Source organism: Mizuhopecten yessoensis, unplaced genomic scaffold, assembly GCF_002113885.1.
Source record: "Mizuhopecten yessoensis strain PY_sf001 unplaced genomic scaffold, ASM211388v2 scaffold11125, whole genome shotgun sequence".
Classification (NCBI taxonomy): Eukaryota; Metazoa; Mollusca; class Bivalvia; order Pectinida; family Pectinidae; genus Mizuhopecten; species Mizuhopecten yessoensis.
The window spans coordinates 219,391-238,500 of record NW_018408892.1 but is presented as its reverse complement, the minus strand read 5'-3'; the positions used below and the strand labels follow the sequence as shown (position 1 = coordinate 238,500).

General features: G+C 35.8%; 1 protein-coding gene and 1 long non-coding RNA gene across 10 annotated transcripts in view; one reads left to right on the top strand and one right to left on the bottom strand.

Moving 5' to 3' along the window:
- Positions 1 to 530: 530 nt before the first annotated feature.
- Positions 531 to 19,110, top strand: part of LOC110466201 (H(+)/Cl(-) exchange transporter 3-like) — a 73,837-nt gene continuing 55,257 nt past the window's right edge. For 7 of the 9 annotated variants that reach the window (XM_021522571.1, XM_021522566.1, XM_021522570.1 and 4 more), the window contains exons 1-2: positions 532 to 3,431; positions 10,131 to 10,526. In XM_021522571.1, coding sequence (XP_021378246.1) covers positions 10,262 to 10,526 — 265 coding nt within the window. In that variant the 5' untranslated portion in view covers positions 532 to 3,431; positions 10,131 to 10,261. Of the gene's footprint in view, positions 3,432 to 10,130; positions 10,527 to 19,110 lie in introns of all 9 variants that reach the window. The other 2 variants (XM_021522567.1, XM_021522563.1) reach the window with 2 other exon arrangements.
- Positions 3,452 to 12,173, bottom strand: LOC110466203. The gene is made up of 3 exons (XR_002464715.1): positions 12,025 to 12,173; positions 5,458 to 5,553; positions 3,452 to 4,796 (listed from the first exon to the last, which is right to left on the bottom strand). It is a non-coding gene; the product is annotated as an uncharacterized LOC110466203 (long non-coding RNA).

The window sequence follows — 19,110 nt, the reverse complement described above, 5'->3', positions numbered from 1 at the left end:
AATTCGTCAATAGGAATGCCAACAGCCAGCTTGATATATTTTTTAACCAAACTCAACAACAACAAAACTTTGAGGTCAGGATTATGGTCTTCAAATTCCACATTCCAACAACTCCACTTCATGAGTGTAGAGTGTCACTGTGTCATAGGCGGATTGGTCGAGAGGTTAACACTCCGGTCTTCCACGCAGGCGGCCTGGGTTCGATTCCCGAAGTCGTCGTACGCATGGATGTTCAGAGAAAGTGTTTTCTCCTGTCCACAAAACTCCAATAACCTAGGTGGAGTATAAACTGGTCTGGGATGGATGTTGAGTGGTATCTGTGCTGTAGCATTCAAGTTAGGTGGCACTATAAATTATGCCGTTGGAAGCACGGTCCCACTACAAACAGAACACATTACATCTCCAGCACACACACAGGCATACACACATAGGGAGATATTAGCCAGGTTGATTAATGTTTATTTATGCTAATTGTATATCCATATATCGTAAAGCGCTTTAGAGTGGCTTATGTTAGCTAGATAGGGCGCTATATCAAATGTTGTATATCATTATTACTGTAACCCTGATTAAAAGCTATTAAGAATGGTACGTGTAGTAAGAGATAATAGCTTGGTAGGCAACTAGCGATACAAATTGTTTATAATGATTTCTTTGACGTTTCCAAATCTAATAAAAACGACCTTTTTAAATATCAGTATCCTTATCCTTATAAATTATTTGGAATGCTTGTAACACAGAAGCATGGTTAGCTAGTATTTCGTCTTTCGGAACAATTATAAAAAGAATGCTTAGATAGGGTTTCCTTAGTTATCAAGCTAGCATTGTTCTTCTTTTAAGAGTATGCGCAGACATAGGTTCAATTATTAGTGCTTTTTCTGCCGACACAGCTCCACGCTTATGATCAAGATCGTCGACTGGTGTGTGTGACATCGGGTCAAGAAATACAGACTTGTGTTTTTATTCAAATTGGATTTCAAGTTGTTAATTCTCATTTTAATGATGTACCTGGCATATTGCATTCATTCTGAAAGTGTACGTAATCCAGTGTGATCTCGTTTTCTCCATTATCTGGCGTAGTCTTCCTCAGAAGCCATAAGTATCTTGAAAATCAGATTCCGATTAATAGTAGCAGGGGGTCTCTCTTTAAGTTATGTATTTATAGCTAGACGTGGTACTGTAGATTACGTGCATTTTGCAAAGAAGCAACTACTCACTAGTTCACTGGTTGCGGACGATCGACCCAGTCTAGTTTCGCTACACTGTTCCCTCTTTTTTCTAAGTCTTTGCCCCGAATACAACATTATTTGTTATCCAGGTAAGACCATTTCTTTGCCAAACATTCACCCAGTACTTGAAATAAGGTTTGGTCACAAGCACCAAATGTAAAAGGAGTTGAACAATGCACGACCAGTCCGGGGTTCGAAGCGGGGACCTTGCGAACTCTAGACGGACGCTATACCAATTGAGCTACCTGATTCGGGTATCTTGAAACAAGGGTTGGCCTCAGGCATCGGATGTTACGGGACACTGCACGGCCAGACTGGGTTCGAACCCAGAACGCCTGGCTTGGTCTTCTAAATTTGTACTATTTTACCATAAAGCAATGGAAAGAACATGCATTACGATTAATCCATGGCCCCCCGCCTCTAGACAAAATTTGGTATCATGTTGCCTATAGTAAGGACTAGAACCGATTTCAGTTTGTGATGGTCCGCCAGCATAAAAGGTACAGGTTCTCACACACAAATTTTGCAAATGGTAGGTGAAAGCAAATACGAGATGTGCTCGCACAAAGTGAAGCACGGTGGACAAAGGGGTGATAACTCTGTAAAACGTGGGGCACGAGAACGGGTGGTATTACGCAACACTTCACCATCCCAAAATTGTATCCCACTCATATACAAAATATGCGATATTCCGGACAAAATGCATATGCAGCATGGCAACCAAGGGGTCATAACTCTTTGATGGCGAAGCACGAAACCCGATTTTAGTAATACAATGAGGTACTCGCATACAATTTGGCAATTGCATGTGAAAGGGGATATGAGATATGCCCCGGACAAAGTGACGCACAGACAGACTGACTGACTGACCTACAATTGTATAGTCCCTTCCGGAAGTACTTGTAGGCGACTAATAAGCACAGGCTTTAAGGAGAACATCAGGCGTACATGTATTTTTAATTCCAACTATGCAAAGGTCCGAGTGTACAAATATAACGGAGGTATATAGTACAGGATTTGAATATTACCTCACACCATGATACTGCCGCTCTAACCACAAGGCCACGTTACAATCACACATATGCTATACTGATATGGGTCACAACCGACTGAGTTAAAAAAAAGTGCCCTGTTGCAATTGCGCTATAGTTATGTTACTTTCAAATAGAAGAGTTGAACATAATTTCGAAAATATATAAATATGAAAAACAACACTGAACATTAAACACAGTCGATGGACCATGGAATATAGGTCACATTCAGCATCCGCAGCCAGAATAAGATGCAGGGTGTAATCTCGGCACCATGTCCAAGTATGAATGTACTAAAAGAGGAAAACCTAATGAAGAAACTAAAACTAAACGCAGAGACGTATATATTGCGTCTCTGATAAACGGTAATGTTTGACGTCGATAAAACCGACGGGGTAAAAATCCGGCTGTGAACGGGTATTCCAATTTTCCTCATAGAGTATCGAACCTCAAAAACCGATATAACTTACAGAACTTCTTTTTAGTGTCTATATACTAATATTAAGTATAGAAAGTTATTTTAACGTGCGTATACATGTACAGTGAAGTGTCAGATGTCTTTCACGTGCTAACGTCATTTTCTCATTGAATTTCATGTCAATTTACCTTTTTTCAGCAAATGGAAATTCATGACGTCGTTTTTCGTCTCATTTCGATGAAATTTGGCACATAGATTTACAGTTTCATCCAGCAATTCAACTGATGATATAAATTCTGTTAACCGTTCCTCTTGTTTTTATCCATGATGAGTTAATTTGCAAAAAAAACAAAACATTTTACGGTAACACAGGTATATTTTTAAATGTAATCCATGAGAATGACATCGATAGTAACTTTTACTTCACATGAAGATTTAGAATTTAAAGAAAGTTGTCTCAATATAACATATAATCCTATAAATAATTTCAACTGGACGAGTGTTTAATTATTCTTAACAAATATTCTCCTACAGTAGAAATGTATGGCTATTAAATTAACATCGAATTTCTGTGATCCTCGATGAACGTACAAAGGGAGACAACTCGTATTGTCCACCAGAGGGTGTAAATCTACTTCCGGAAATATTTACATCAATGGCCGTCATGTTCACATGACTTGCATCTTATTTTCTTGTCAGAGACTAAACAAGCTTGACTTTGCATATCGGTAATACCTAAAACATACCTCAGAGGTAAGTTGATTTCCAACACCAAATGTGATAGGGTCGCATGGAGTCATCTAGGTTGTTCATTTGTCCAAGAAACACCATGTCAATATTGACAAAATAAGGAACTGCTCAGTACAGTAGTTACACAATCATGTTCACACTGTTTCCTTGTATCAGTCGGTAGCCTTTTTATATATATATGCTTTGTATGTCATACTGTATCATGCAATTATCGAAAACGTATTGAGATTTTGACGTAGCCCTTGTCGTCAATGGACTGTTGTGTTTTACATGTATGGGGCTTTCAGGAGATTTTTGATCCCCTAAAATAATTTCTGACTGTTGGTTGTACAGGGACATAGCTATTTGACACTTGTTTTGACCGTACAAACTTAAGAGAAAATGTCATCTGACCTCTGATATTATAAGTGATAATGTCAACTATGTTTTGGTCTGAGATGCGGGTACACATATAACTTGTTGAAGTTGACACATACAAAATGTATATGGACCTGCCAATATGATGATACATCATATATGTACAGGTGTGTAGGATTAGTTGTTTCCTGGTTTTCTTGTTTCCAGCAGCTGCGATCATCAGTAGATCGTTTGCACTGATGATTATCGCTAGCGCTAAGGGCCACTCTGTGGCCACCTTATATTAAAGTGCAATTTCATGGAAATGTCAAAATGTGAACAAAATTTAATCAGGAGGTAAATTGATTCTAGCCAAGTCCGTAACTAGCGACACTGGTTCATAATCATTGCAGTGACTTTCAATGTGTGCCCCTATAATGAAAAGAACTTGTTAAAAAGTCTTCTCTGAGGTCCAGATATTAGCCATTATCCCCAGTGGGAGTATATATGTACAACCATTACTTGTGCAGAGTGCAAGGTTATAATTAGTTTAGTCAACTATAGGGGATTATCATACACAGTGTCATGCAGGTCCCTATATGTGGACACCAATATTAAGGATCCCTGTCCCACTGTACGGTGATTTTTCCTATAATGCATGTGACTTCCCTTTAACTACCATCTGGCTATATAACTGTAAAATATTTGGGCCAGGAGACCTTGATCTGTTAACCAGGTAGCTCACTCAATACTAGTCTGAAATTCGGAGTTCAAATACAGGTCTAGCTTACATTTTCATTTTACCAAAACACTGTTTTTGATAACATATTTTTCATTTCATCTTGATAACTTCTCATAAAAGTCCCGCATGTAGGGTTTTCTTTTAAGAAGTAATTTATCAAAGCTATAATGTCAGAAAAACAGTTTCCAATACTTAGTTACAGATTTTGGCAGCGGTACGGGGATCCTTAATGTATTCAGGTGCCTCCATGATGAGTGAACCCGGGGCTGCTGTTTTTGTTACTCCGATTCCTACAAATTGATCACAAAGGATATTTCTTTTAGTGGAGTTAATATGATATATATAACAGTGGACTAGATGGTTCGCTACCACATGTACAGCTTATTTAGATGTCTTAATAAATTGGCAGGTACGTTCCTTTGTTTTAAAACACAAACACATTCATGTTCTCTCTATATAGCAATCACTAGAAAAGCAATGCACTTGAACTGAACTTAACATTCACAAAATAACACATGTTAGTTTTTGTATTCATGATTTTATCTTTGAATTAAAAAGTTGTTTTATCTCATTCTGTCTGAACACAACGGATGAGCGAAAGTTTTCCAATTTCAAATCAGGTAAGACTGTTATAATATCCCTGTTGTAAGTTTTGCCTAAAACCCCTTCTTTTTGTGCATTGTGCATTGTGAATGTTGTATGCATTGTAATAGAAATATGTTTATGTATATATATCCACCAATATTTTTTTTTCATTTTTTCCCCCATTATTTTCAATGTAGAAAAAGTTTTAACGAATACATTTTTTTTATCTGATACATCATTTACTTTTATTTCCAGCATATTTATATTATATAACTATATGAAGTAGTTTTATATTCTAAAATCCTTAACAACTAATTTTCCTAAAAAAAAATAAAAAAAATATCAAGTTTTCTATGTTTTACTTACATTCATTTAATTAAGTACTTTTGTGATGATGGTTTTAAGGAAAAAATGGGCAGGAAACAGAACATCTCTCTCAATTTTCCAATGAGTTGTATATATCTGCAGAAGAAAACAAAAAGTTGTGTGTAAACATATATGTATATAATGTTAATAAATTATACAGTTTACGGACATACATAGCTCATCTTTATACTTCAAAATCAAGTTATTCCCAGTCGCTACCCTTGAAGTTATATTTTATTGTAGCTATATATATATTGCCACATTGACATTCATATCAAAATGCTATATTAAAAAGGTTGCTATATATACAAAGTATGTTCCCATACATTATTAATATTTACACAGAAAAGTTTGTGATTATATGTTATCACTTTAAAACATTGAAGATATTTTGAAAGGTTTCATCTATGTTACCATATTGATGTACTTCCACTGAATCTATAGAAACATATATATAGTACATTGAGATTCTCATTGAACCCACATATAGTATATATAATAGTTTTACACCGCCAAATTCTTAAGTGTACAGAGCATGCATGCATATCATTTTACCAGAATACACCTGTATTATAAGTAAATGTACTATATCAGTTTATTGAAGATGATTTGTTCCCCACAACTCCCTTCCTTGATCATGATATTCCTTTACACATGTAGCACACATGTACGTAATATTATTATATAGTGAACACATACATGCACCATCCCAGTGTACTCAGTAACTTTGTTATGTATTTTCACCAGCATATAAGAAACCATGTCCTCAAAATAAAACCTGTATATGCACAGTGATATTGAATTTATTGGAAATCAAAAACCATGTTACCTCCAGATCTTAATTTATTGCACCTTTGAAATGAAAGCACCTGTTCATATTGTAAATGTATGTATATGTACAAGCCACAAGGTAAGTCGACTATACCCTCATCCTCGATACTCCAGGGGTTACGCTCGATCACTTTCGCTCTCTCCAGCCCTGGAATATGTCATAGCAAAACTGAAGACACAAAGGTAGCTGTTTGATTGGTCTTGGGTAAAAAAAACTTGACCAATCGCCAGGCTGATACCTGTCCTTTGAGGATTACAAAGGAACAACATCCGACTCCAAAGCTAGTCAAATTTGACGTTACCTGACCGCTAGATTCTTTTGATGTACATCAAAGGATCGAACAAGTCTTCTTGTCTCGTCAACAAGGTAGTGCATACTGAGCCTTCAATTTTACTATGACATGTTCCAGGGGTGCAGAGAGCGTAAGTGATGGTAACCCCTGGACTATCGAGGATGGACTACCTGCATGAGACAATATATGTATAAATGCCGGCCAATGTGATGAGCACAAATTTTACTGAGGTCAAGTTATGACATCACAAGCGAGTGATAGCGATTGACACCAAAATCTTTTTCCTATTGATTTTGTCAACAAATTCGTTATCAGGTTAAGAAAAAAAGAGGCTGTAGTTTTGATAAATTCAATATTTCAGGCCCTAAATTTAGCTGTGTTTCTGGTAATCACCTATCCCTTGTTATTACATACAGGATACATTTCCTTCAAAAAAATAATTATCCAATTGCAACAAAACTTTTCTGGTCCATGTTCAATTCTCTGTTGCTAAATCAAGGTCTACTTCCAATAAGCCCAGTATCTCCATCTCTTTTGCAAGTTTATATTCATATCAAGTCACAGTTAAAGTCATGAATAAGATGAAAACTGATCAATTTATTAAAACCTATATAAAAACATTAAGAAAAACGAAAGATTTGCCTATCAGATCTTTGTTTCATCATATTTATTCCTTCTTTTTCCACAAAATAATATTACTGGAAATAAAAAAAATCGCATAAAAAGGCTTTTAAGGGTCATCAGGGCAATTGGTTTGCTATGTAGCCTGTCACCATTGACTCGTGTTTACTTCATGATAAATGGGTCATGGTATCTGAATGTACTGTTGACTGCAGTTGGCAATGTAAACAGGCTTATTCAACACGAGAGAGAAAAGTTTTAGTCTAGTTACATTAACAAGATCTATTAACTCATTCACCCCTGAAGACACATTTAAACTCTTCCAATTCAAAGGTTGGAATAGTTCATTATGAAATTTCAGGGGTGAATGAGTTAAAGATTAAATGATTCAAAATATTGCAAATTCATCTCGTCATGGATTTGAATTCTTCCACGAAATTCCGAAAATTATACTGCAAAGAGTCAAAGCTGTCAGCTACATCTAACAAAGTGACATTGAAAACCTACTTGTACATTAACAGTGTTTCGTCTGTTGACTTGATTATATTAAATCACTCTGTCAATGTCTTGCATACTTCAAGTTTTGTTCCTCTAGATCTATATGTATGGTTATTTAGGGATATTTCATGAGGTCACTATAATACAAAGGCCATGCTATTAAGACTTCTGTATACGTACATAGCTTTACAATTGGCCATTTGCTTTTGGTATATCAAAGAACCACTCGTTAATCACACCGTGTTCAATGGCTTTCAGCAACGTTAACCACTTCAGGAACCCTATAGCTATGTGAAAAAACAGGCTTTTGATCAATAAGCAACTCATGTAAAATGTAATTCTTTAATATGAAGAATGACCATGATGAATAATATTGAAAATAGGTTTGGGAAAAAAGAAGCCCCAAAAAGCTGCTATTCACATCAAGAGAATTACGGTACTATATTTAAGTCATTCACCCCTACATATTTAAAATGGACTTGCCCACTCCTCGATTTGGTAAGGTTCAAATGTGACTTTAGGGGGGAATGGGTTAAATTAGTAACCTTACAAAATCTATTGTAATACCGGATAGCTTCTTGATCAAATATATATTCAGGTAAATCCTGAATGCTATCTTTTGTTGTACAGGTATTTACTGTATAACTATCACATTATTATCATATACAATATACAATTACATTGTAGGTAGGTAGGTTATTTGTATTGTTTACATTTCATGATGTTTATTACAAATCCCTTGACATTTTATGCACTAGCTGCTTTGAGTGAACTGTATATATATATATATGTACACTTTAGATTGTAAAAAATATTTGATGTTGTGATATATGTAATTACATGTATAGTTACAGACAAGTTTTCACAGATGTTTTGCACCAATTTGTGTTTTGCCTTAAAAGTTAAACTTTCATTTCAATATATTTGTCTAGATCTCCCTACTTTGGACCTCCAATTTTTACCATATTTTTTTTTTATTGATTTTGATATAGCAGTATATCCCAACATCTTATTTTTTGCATGAATTCTATTAATTCATTGCATATACAGAGCAATAACAATTAACACACAGATTTTGTCAAAAAGGGGCTAGTGTAAATACTTTATAGTTCAAAAATGAAACCATAAAAACAGTGATTGATATCAACAGCTTGACACTATGATATGATGTCATTAATATGGTTAAACATTTTAATTTATTATATTAATCTGTTCACATATCATTTGTATGCTGAAAAAAAATGTACATGTAGATGTGTCGTATTTCTCGGCCCACCATTCTTACTTTTTTTTTATTACTGTGTAGAACAATTTCATTTCCATATTTGTTGATTTGCTGTGTATCAATGTCAATTGTTTTTAATATTAATTACTTGATGCTGTTAATGCTTTGTTACTGTGACATGCACACTTCCTTACTAAGGAGTTCTACGTTAAAAAAATATTTAAAATGTCTTTTATGCAAGGCTTGTTGGATACCTTAAATTATTTCATGACACATTTGATTTATTAAAGTGAACAAGATAACACTAAGGGAGATAACTCTGACACAAATATAGGTATAGTGTGTAAGGTAGCTAGTTAAGGGTGTAGGGTGGGTGTGGTTTATAACAAAATATTACTACAAATAAGTGATAATGTGATAACAGTTTAACTTATACTTATATACATGTGACGGTGATGTCCTGTCTGAATGACTTATAAAGATCTAGAGCTGTTACACAATGTAGGCTTTTCATAAGTACATATTGGAATCAGTCCAAGTTACTATTATACAGTTGTAGTTCCATTCCAATATTATACAGTACATGTACTGTGTATATATATTTTATATTCTGTGTACAAAGATGATACCTGTATTAAAATCAACATATATATAGTACAAAATGGTATCACAGATTAACTTATTTTACTGCTATTGATATGCAAGCCCAACCTCAGGCCTCCAGCTGTTTGACAGTTGTTTCTTCAAACAACCCCTCCCTGCATTTTAAACTTTGCCTTTAATGACCTACTCATAAATTGTTGATGGGTTAATGTTGTTAAACAATAAACAGCACAAAACATTAAAACTGTATCGAAAAAACCTGGAGTTAATATATCGCTAGGACACATTTTAATGTCTTTCTGAAGGGCTGAGCCACAAGGCAGTGTTGTCACAGGTAAACTAAACACTAGAAATTTACATTTTAATAGTTTTATAAATTTTGACACTGGTCGTTCCAGAATCTGATGAGGCAGACTTAAATCTTAATTATGCAAAGAACATATGTCTACTTGTATTATTATGTATCTGGGTATGTATATATATATATATATATAAATAACTGAACTACGTACAATGTATGGGATATGCTAATTCTTATTTTGATTTTGATTTTTAAGAACAATTTTCATTGACACTAATTCTTTTTTCTTTCAAATTTTCAGACTCCTCTATGCATATACAAGTGCTAGGCCCCTAGGTGATCAGCAGATCTAGACCCAACCTTGTATCTATAGACGTCCTTCATTACAAAGATATACGATGCTGTAGTATTAGGGGGGATAACTGGTGAGGCATGGATGTTGACTCCTTCGGTGAGAGTGATCTCCTCCTTTTAGAGAATCACATGGATGGTGGAGCAAGGTCCTCGGGTAGTGGAGCTAACGGCACTGCAGACTCTCGGACAGATAGACGACCGGACCATGGTCAGCGCAGTGTGAGCAGCACTGACGATGAACTGTTGGACATTCGTACTGACCGCTTAGGATCTGACCATTACGAGACACTTGGCTACATGAATGCCGACTATGATGAAGATGAGGAGGGGAAGTTTCAGACAAGTAAGTTTAGTTTGTAGTGGTGTATACTAATAGTGGATATCTTTCATATACAACTTAAGAAATATACCTGCATGTACAGCCACAGCGAGCATACCATCATGGGTGTACTATTTCGATACCAATTAATTAATGCTCAGGGCTAAAAGATGAGTGAAAATTAATTCATTGCAATAAAAATATAGGTCAGACAAGAAGACTGTTCAAAATCAGTCTGCAGGCTAATAATAATCTGAATGTGGAATTGTATGCCCCGGGGCCCTCATCCACGCTGTTGTTAATGCCCCATTCATATTCGGTGACTTTTCCTTCCCTCGGTATGACATCTAGATTAGATTTTACGTTAAGCTCTATTTCTCTGATACTGAAAATCCAAGTTATCAAACTTTATATGCAAATAAATCTGCAGGAGTACCACTCCAATATAATATCAAATATAGGTCACTCTGACTTTTATTACACTTCACCGCCTTCAGTTAGACTTGGCATTTATATCTACATATTGCTTCATTTGAGGAGTTAGACTATGGTTTTATCTTTGTTTCCCTGATATTGCTAGCCCCATAGTCATCAAACTTTATACAAAGACTTCTTTAATTAGGATTCCTACAGCATGTACATGTAGGTCACAGTGACCTATATTATCTGCTTTGCCAAATATTTGTTGTTTTTGACCCAATGTTCAGCTCTAGATCTGTTTCAAAGTGGGAGCTGGGATATATGTATGTTTTACAAAGATTTTCTAGTGTTTTGTTATAAAGATAGCACTTTATGAAGTAAATAAAGAAGTATTTATAAGTCACTGACCAAGCTATATAAGGGACAACTATGTATTTTAACCCAGTCATGTGAAGCTATATACCATGCACAGGCATATGACTGATCATCACTGCTGTGTGTTGTCATCTTTTGGGTCATGATCACGAGACAAAAAAACCCAGATAATGTGTGTGACCTACCAACATTTTAGGTCACAACTTTGATAGGTAAAACAAACATTTTTGTTGACATTTGTCTTGTAATTGGTAGTGTAAATATATGAATTTCAACAGACCAGAGGGAGTGACCCTAATGACTGTCTGTAGCACCAGATGTGGTACAGTGAAGTAATGTTGTTAAAATTATCAGTTTTTAATTTGTACTCCGGATCCATGTCCATAAATGAAGTTGTTTGTGATTCATAGATAAAAAATGGACCCTAGATAATACTGTAGCTACATAAAAAATACTTCCCGTTGATAGAATTTCCTTGTTTTACTTTTGAAAAATTCAATAAATAGGAAATGAAACGGTTTTCCTGTTGAATAACTTGTTTATACATGTTCAAGGAAGCATTATTATACATGTATAAACCAATATTTTCACTAATGAAATACATTGTTATTCTGCCGTACCCCTGAAACAGGAGACTATCAATATGTATATAATTATATTGTATAGATATCCTCAATATATAAGGGGAGGTGAAATATCGAAGCATAATTAATTAGAACATACGTACCTGCGTACACTTCAGGTGACTCCTTGCATTGCCTTTAGTTGTTGATCGTAAGAATTTATAATATTTTATAGAGTCTGCTTACCAAAACACTGACTAATTACCTTATAATATGTAGGTGGACAAGTTTATCTATATACACTGTTACTCCAGTATACATACCGTAGTCCCGGTATTTCTTTATCTGATTTGTGTGACCTGTGCTGCGCCGTGATTTCTAAAGCCCCAGACCTACAAGAAGCTTATCTTTTTAAAAACCATTCTGAAACACTCTGACCTGTATTGTGTACTTTAATCTTGCAAAATGTATACAAATTGTATGCATTCGTACAAAGGGCCATTTGAATCCATTGAACGGGAATCTTTTGTTCTACAATGTACCGTATACATTTTACGTACCTGACTATAAAGTATATGTAAATTAGCAGTTCTACACATCATATATATATGTATGAACTGGTGCACTGGACAATTTGAAGAAACCTTAACTATGGTTCATGTGTTACTAAGGTTTTAAATCAGAGCAAATCATTTATCTTCATTGAGAAATTTTGAGATATGGAGTATAAGGTTTCAAATGGACAACTTTCTTGAAGATTTAAAATGACTGGGATTTAAATCTGGTGCATGGATTGGATTTTAAATTCTGACTTTGTTCACATAGGATATCAAATATCAAGAAGGAGAATTAGCTTTATGTACTAATAATCATCAATCAAGTCTTAATCAAAATGGCGAAAAGACTGTTGTCTTCAACATCAATAGATAGTGTAAGAATGGATGTGTTAGATTACTTCAGTGACACAGGAGATTATCTAATGGATAGTGGCAGTGACGAAGGGGATGGCGAGAAGGACCCCTTCCTCAGCAGTAAGTTCATAAGGCTGACCTTCACAGTTAAGTGTATGTGGGGGGTGGGGGCAGTGACGAAGGGGATGGCGAGAAGGACCCCTTCCTCAACAGTAAGTTCATAAGGCTGACCTTCACAGTTAAGTGTATGTGGGGGGTGGGGGCAGTGACGAATGGGAAGGCGAGAAGGACCCCTTCCTCAACAGTAAGTTCATAAGGCTGACCTTCACAGTTAAGTGTATGTGGGGGGTGGGGGCAGTGACAAAGGGGTTGGCGAGGAGGATCCCTTTCTCAACAGTAAGTTTATAGTATGTTGGGGATGGTTCAGGGGGTATATGAANATTTTTTGTATAAATGTTGGTAGGGGAAAATAGTTCCTTTATTAACTGAAACAGTTCAGACTGACTTTCACATGTACAGATTGTGATAAGTAGGGGATGGGGTATACAAATGTAGGGTTGACTGTGACAGATTGCTGTATTTTTGTGTGGTAGGGAAGATATGATGCCTCCTTAAACTGTAACTAAAGGGTGATCTTACAATGTTCATGTATATTGTATACATATATAGCTGTAACTCACTGCACTTCATATGCCTGCTGATCATGACATGTCAATGAAAAACATGCCTTTCATTCCTTATATGTTTAGGAGCGTCCATGCAAATGTATAGCAATAATTTAGACATTTATTCATAAGAAATTATCAGCATATTGAATGAATATGTTTCATCAATAAACAGAACAACAAACCCTTGATGCTGATCATGTTAAACAATTTAATGAAGGACGTTAAACATCGTTACATCAATGACATCACTTTGTAAATACCCGGGTAAGGTCACAGTCACCGACAGGAAATTCCGTTTTATTCATAAGGCAATGTATGTACCCTATATGTGACCTGATGAGGTCATGACCTCCAGGGGTCATGATTGATTTGACTTCATATATATATATACACATGTGGGACTGACCCGGGAAACGTACATAAGCTCTTTAGTGTGAGGTAATAGATAAGGTTTATATGTTTTTGTGTCTCCGGTATGTATATACTAATTGTGATGTCGACGATCAATGACTTTCTATAGCTTATAGTATTAGGAAGTTAATCTATAGGCTTGTACTCTCTGTAATACGATACAGCCCAACACTTACATTTGTACACTTGCTTGTACACATTTTGTATGTGTCTTTTCTAAATCCTAATACTGTTGATATTACATAATAACACATTTTGGTTAATACATGTATAAGGTTTTTCTAAGACATAGTTTTTCTCTTGATATTTCATAAATATTATACATGTATATGAGTCAAAGAAGTAATATCAATGGTGACTTCCCAAATTACACTTTCTACATTATGTATCACGTTTTTTCATGACATTAAGAGGAATAGACATCATATGTCTGTAACCATGGTTACCTTTTCCAAGTGCCTTTGCTAATTAAGTGCCAGGATCAAATGTGGTCAGTTTTCCAAGTTCTGGGTCTAATGTGGAACAACAGCTGATCACTAATAGTCAGTGTTCTCTGATCTTGATTGAGTCAAATTAAAATAAAATTTCCACTGGAAAATAGAGAATTAGAACTAGATAAGTAGATAATTCTCCATTGTAACATGTCTATAGAGAAATGGTATATAAATAATTTATGTATGTCTATTTGAAAGAAAAAAAAAGTTTTCAGTTTCCTTAAAATGGACCCCAGTTAGGGTTTCTTGCAATTCTTTTCCATTTGGTGGCCTTTAACATTAAAATTAAAATTTGTATCTGCTGGTGTTTTAAAAGACCAGAGAGCAAATTTTTGGTAGAGTGAAAGTTACTTGATTTGCAGTAGCTAGGAGAACAAGGGAAACAACTCTGTTTGCCTAACAAGGATACCCTGATTTTGGCATGTCAGTCATGATGGTGTTGGTTGGTTTGGTTTGTTTGCGTTTTACGTCCTATTAACAGCTATGGTCATGTTTTGGTGGCGGAGGAAAGGCGGAGTTCCCGGAGAAGAACCACAGACCTTCGGCCTGTACCTGGCGACTGCCCCTCGTAGGTCTTGAACCTGCGACCCAGTGGTGGAGGGCTATATACTAGTGGTAGCAGAATGTCAGACGCCTGACCACTTGGCCACTGCAGCCCCTCGGTGCTGGTTGCCAATGGCAAATTGGAACAATTACTTGATTGTGTCCTTATGATGTGTGTGCAATTATATCACATGTCCGTTAGAATTAATAATGTCCTATGATGTGTGTGCAATTATATCACATGTCCGTTAGAATTAATAAAAAAAAATGTGGCAAATTTAAAGTAGCATGCATTGTACATGCAGGCATCCCAGGATCCCAAGTGTCGCAGGTTTGCACAAAGTTTTCTAGATTGCATAACCAGCATTAATATATAAATATTGTTTAAAACACATGCTTCTACACACTCTACACATTCTTGCAGCAATTCTCATATTGATTTGCCACAACGATATAAATCTGTCTTTAAGAATTAAGGCCTTATGTATGCTGGGATTACTTTGTCTCTTTGATGGAACTCTGATAATTTTTGTTTGTCATGTTGTATTCATGTTGCCTCACTTAATTTTGAAATGTTGGTTAGCAAGCACAGACCTAGCAAACAACACAAACAGCATGTCAGAATCAATTTTGTCAAAAGAGTAGGATGTTAGATTGTGATGCTCCATTATAAGGGGAACAACTCTGTACATCTCAGCATCAAACTACACTACTGCTGTGTATTATAGCTATAAAAACTTCCTAAGTAGATGCTGGTAAATAAATTGATTGTTTGAAATGTGTAATTGAATTGGTATGGCTGTACGAGTGCTCATATGAAAAAAACAGTAGTGATTTGTATCTTGTTTTGCCCAATATGCACTTATACAGTTGTGGGATCGCACAACGTTACACGATGTGCGGTGTGCGCACGATGTGTGCTCGGTGTGTGAACGATATGTACACGATGTGCGAACGATAAAAAGTTGGACGATCATTGCTTTGCGCACATTTGTGTGCACGATGGACGAACGCTGTGCGATAACAATCGTGATTGGTGTAAATTGAGGAATGCCTTAACAAGATATACGGTTTCGTGTTTAAACATATAAACTTGATTTTAACGCATGTTTCTATATTCTACCTACGTCTATAAGCATATCTTTATGTCTATACTTTCTTAAAATTAGAAATTTTTGGTATTTTCTTTTTAAACGACCAATTAATCGACACACGTGAAATTACAACACAGTCCCGTATACAGGTAAACATAGCCACTTTGTACATTTACCTGGGCCGTAGTTTTCCCCCGCCCAGGGCGCTTACGTATTTCGTCTGGTAGGGCCAGGGGTGTGAAAACCCATGTGAAGGGGAGCTGTAGGCAAACCGAATGCAAATAACAAATACTACACGTCCAGTTGTGTTTTCATTACGGTCATACGGTATCACATATCAGCTCTATGTGTCAGTCACAGGCCAGATAAACTCTGGTCACTCATCAAATTGTTATTTACCTGTTCTGTTACCTTGGAGCCAAACCCATTCAACGGTCACTGTAATGCTGTGTTACACGCATTATAAAACTGTACATAATCTTCATAACTGTGATGAGAAATTACAGTAAAACATACAATTTTCATTATTGCATACAAGCTTTCCGTATATTTTCATTCCGTAATATTGATCTACAAATTGTACCTAATCGCACAGTTGTGCGGAGAGAAGCGCACAACGGGGTGAACGATTGTTAAATCGCACAGTTGTGCGCACCATGTGTGGACGGTGTGTGAACGATGTATGTACGGTGTGCACACGCTATTTTTGGTGCGTTGTGCGGTCACAAAACTGTAATGCCATAAATGGGTGGCTAGAAATTTGGGAAAATTATAATGATTAAAGTACCTTCAAAATAAAAATACTGAAACTACTATAGACAGTTTTCATGTTCAAAGTTGGTAAATTATGATAAAGTAATTGGAGACTTGGACCAAGAAAAGGATAGAGAACACATATGTTTTATGTGATGTTTTCATATTGGGTGCCTCAAGCTTGGTAGCTGTGACCACTAAAGCACACATTCATTGTACTACTGTGTGCAATCAAGCGTGAGCTTCAGACCACTCGCTCTCCCAAGAATTTCGGTTTGAACCCCAGCGGTGGCAGAAAAAAGAGAGTGATGTCAGATAGGGTTAGTTGGTATTCCTCCGATGGCACAGTGGTTTCCCCCCGTGGGCTTTCCTCCACCACGAAAACACCATTTGTTCCCTTAGCGGCGTCGGCGTCGTAATAAAAGCTCTACAGAGCTTATGTTTATTGTTGACAATTGTACACAATGTTAAATAAAGATTATTAGTCTTATTTTTAATTATTATTATCATATCTACCGGTATATTATTAAGTCAAATACAAGCAACCCAGAGGAACCTGTTTGAGATGAATATGAAAAACCACATGTGACAAGCATTGACATAAGAGTTATGATACATGAATAGTATACGTACTAGTATATATGAAAAACCACATGTGACATGCATTGACATAAGCGTTATGATACAGGAGTAGTACTAGTATGGGATAAATATTGCCTGACAGCTGACTAACCCATTATTACCAATGTACATTAAATTCATTTAGGCATGATGATATGATAGACATAATCCAATATGTAGGAGATCATTCACTCGGATCTCAAACTTTCAAACCAAGATGTATGTGTTTGGCCACAGAATAAAACAACTACAATATTTTTATGATTATTTAGATTAAAATGTTTTTGCCCCTCAAGACCTCAGAAAAGGTATTATTATAAATGATACGTACAGCCATGTATTTATAGAGCCTTCTGAATTTTTGATTCAACAAGTATCCGTCTACGGACGTCATAAATGCCGATGATGAACAACTGTGAAAGTCTAAAATTATGCATATATATGGTTTCCACTAATTTTTAATTTGTTTAGGCCCTGTAGAAACATTCGCGCTCCTCCAATTCGAAAGTTGGAAAAGTTCATTATAGAAATTCAGGGGTGAATGAGTTAGAAATATACAACAGCCTGTTCCTTTATGAGTTAGGAAAATATAGCATTATCTTTAATTTATGGAAATTGGGAATATAATTATTCTTAATTTATCTTGTCATTTTGGGAAAATACAGCACTTTTTAGCCAGGGGAAACAGCCTGTATTTGGCTGTAAAACTGAGCAAAAACCTCACTGGGTAGGAAATTCCATCAAATAACAATGCATGACATCCTGATAGGCATAACATACACAAATGCTATAAGTACGTTTGAGGTAAAATTTAGGTCCCACGTTACTGTTATTTCTACTGTATATGAATGTTAACCTAAATGAATGTTATATTTTTGTTGCAATTATATGTTTAATGCCCACTCCTAAATGTGTTCGTCATGAGCACACAGCTACGTACAGTAACATAAGTCTTTATTACAACTGCATACATTAAAACTGTACTGTATACATATTTTTTTTTAGAGATATTTCTTTTTCATTATGCTAATGATCTCAGGATCTTGCCTTTAATATTGTTATGCTTTTATAATTTTATACAAAAAAAATTACAATCGGTACATGTAGTCTGTAGTATTACCGGGGTAGGAAGTAAAATCAAGATGATAGACCTCAAAACCTTTAATTAGGGGCTACCTATAGATATAAGTCAATCGGACATGAGTAAAGACAGTATCAAGCCTCCAGGAGTTTAAGATAGCATCACAGATTATAATTTAGATTATCATGAGATATAAAATTGAGGTTAGGCTATATGAATTTGTCAATGATATTATTATAAACGAGGGCTCATGCAGCCATGCACCACCTGGACATGACTTAATGAGGGTAGGACTAATTAAATTAAGCAGCTAGCTATATATATATATATATATATATAGATAGATAGGATACCATGTACTGTAACATCTGTGTAATTGTAATTACTGATGATAGATGTATATATATATAGTTAGAATAATTTCTGGGATTAATTCATTATATTGATGCTATTCATGTATAGTCACAGCTTCAACATACATTGAGGAGATAGTACGTTGTTTTGAGTGGCTATACTGGTGATTAGAACATGAAATTTATGTTTGAACTGAGGTAAGAACAAGGAATGTGTACTTTTTAGCCCACCATCATCTGATGGTGGGCTATTCAAATCACCCTGCGTCCGTCGTCCGTCCGTTGTCCGTCGTCCGCCGTCCGTCGTCCGTCCGTAAACAA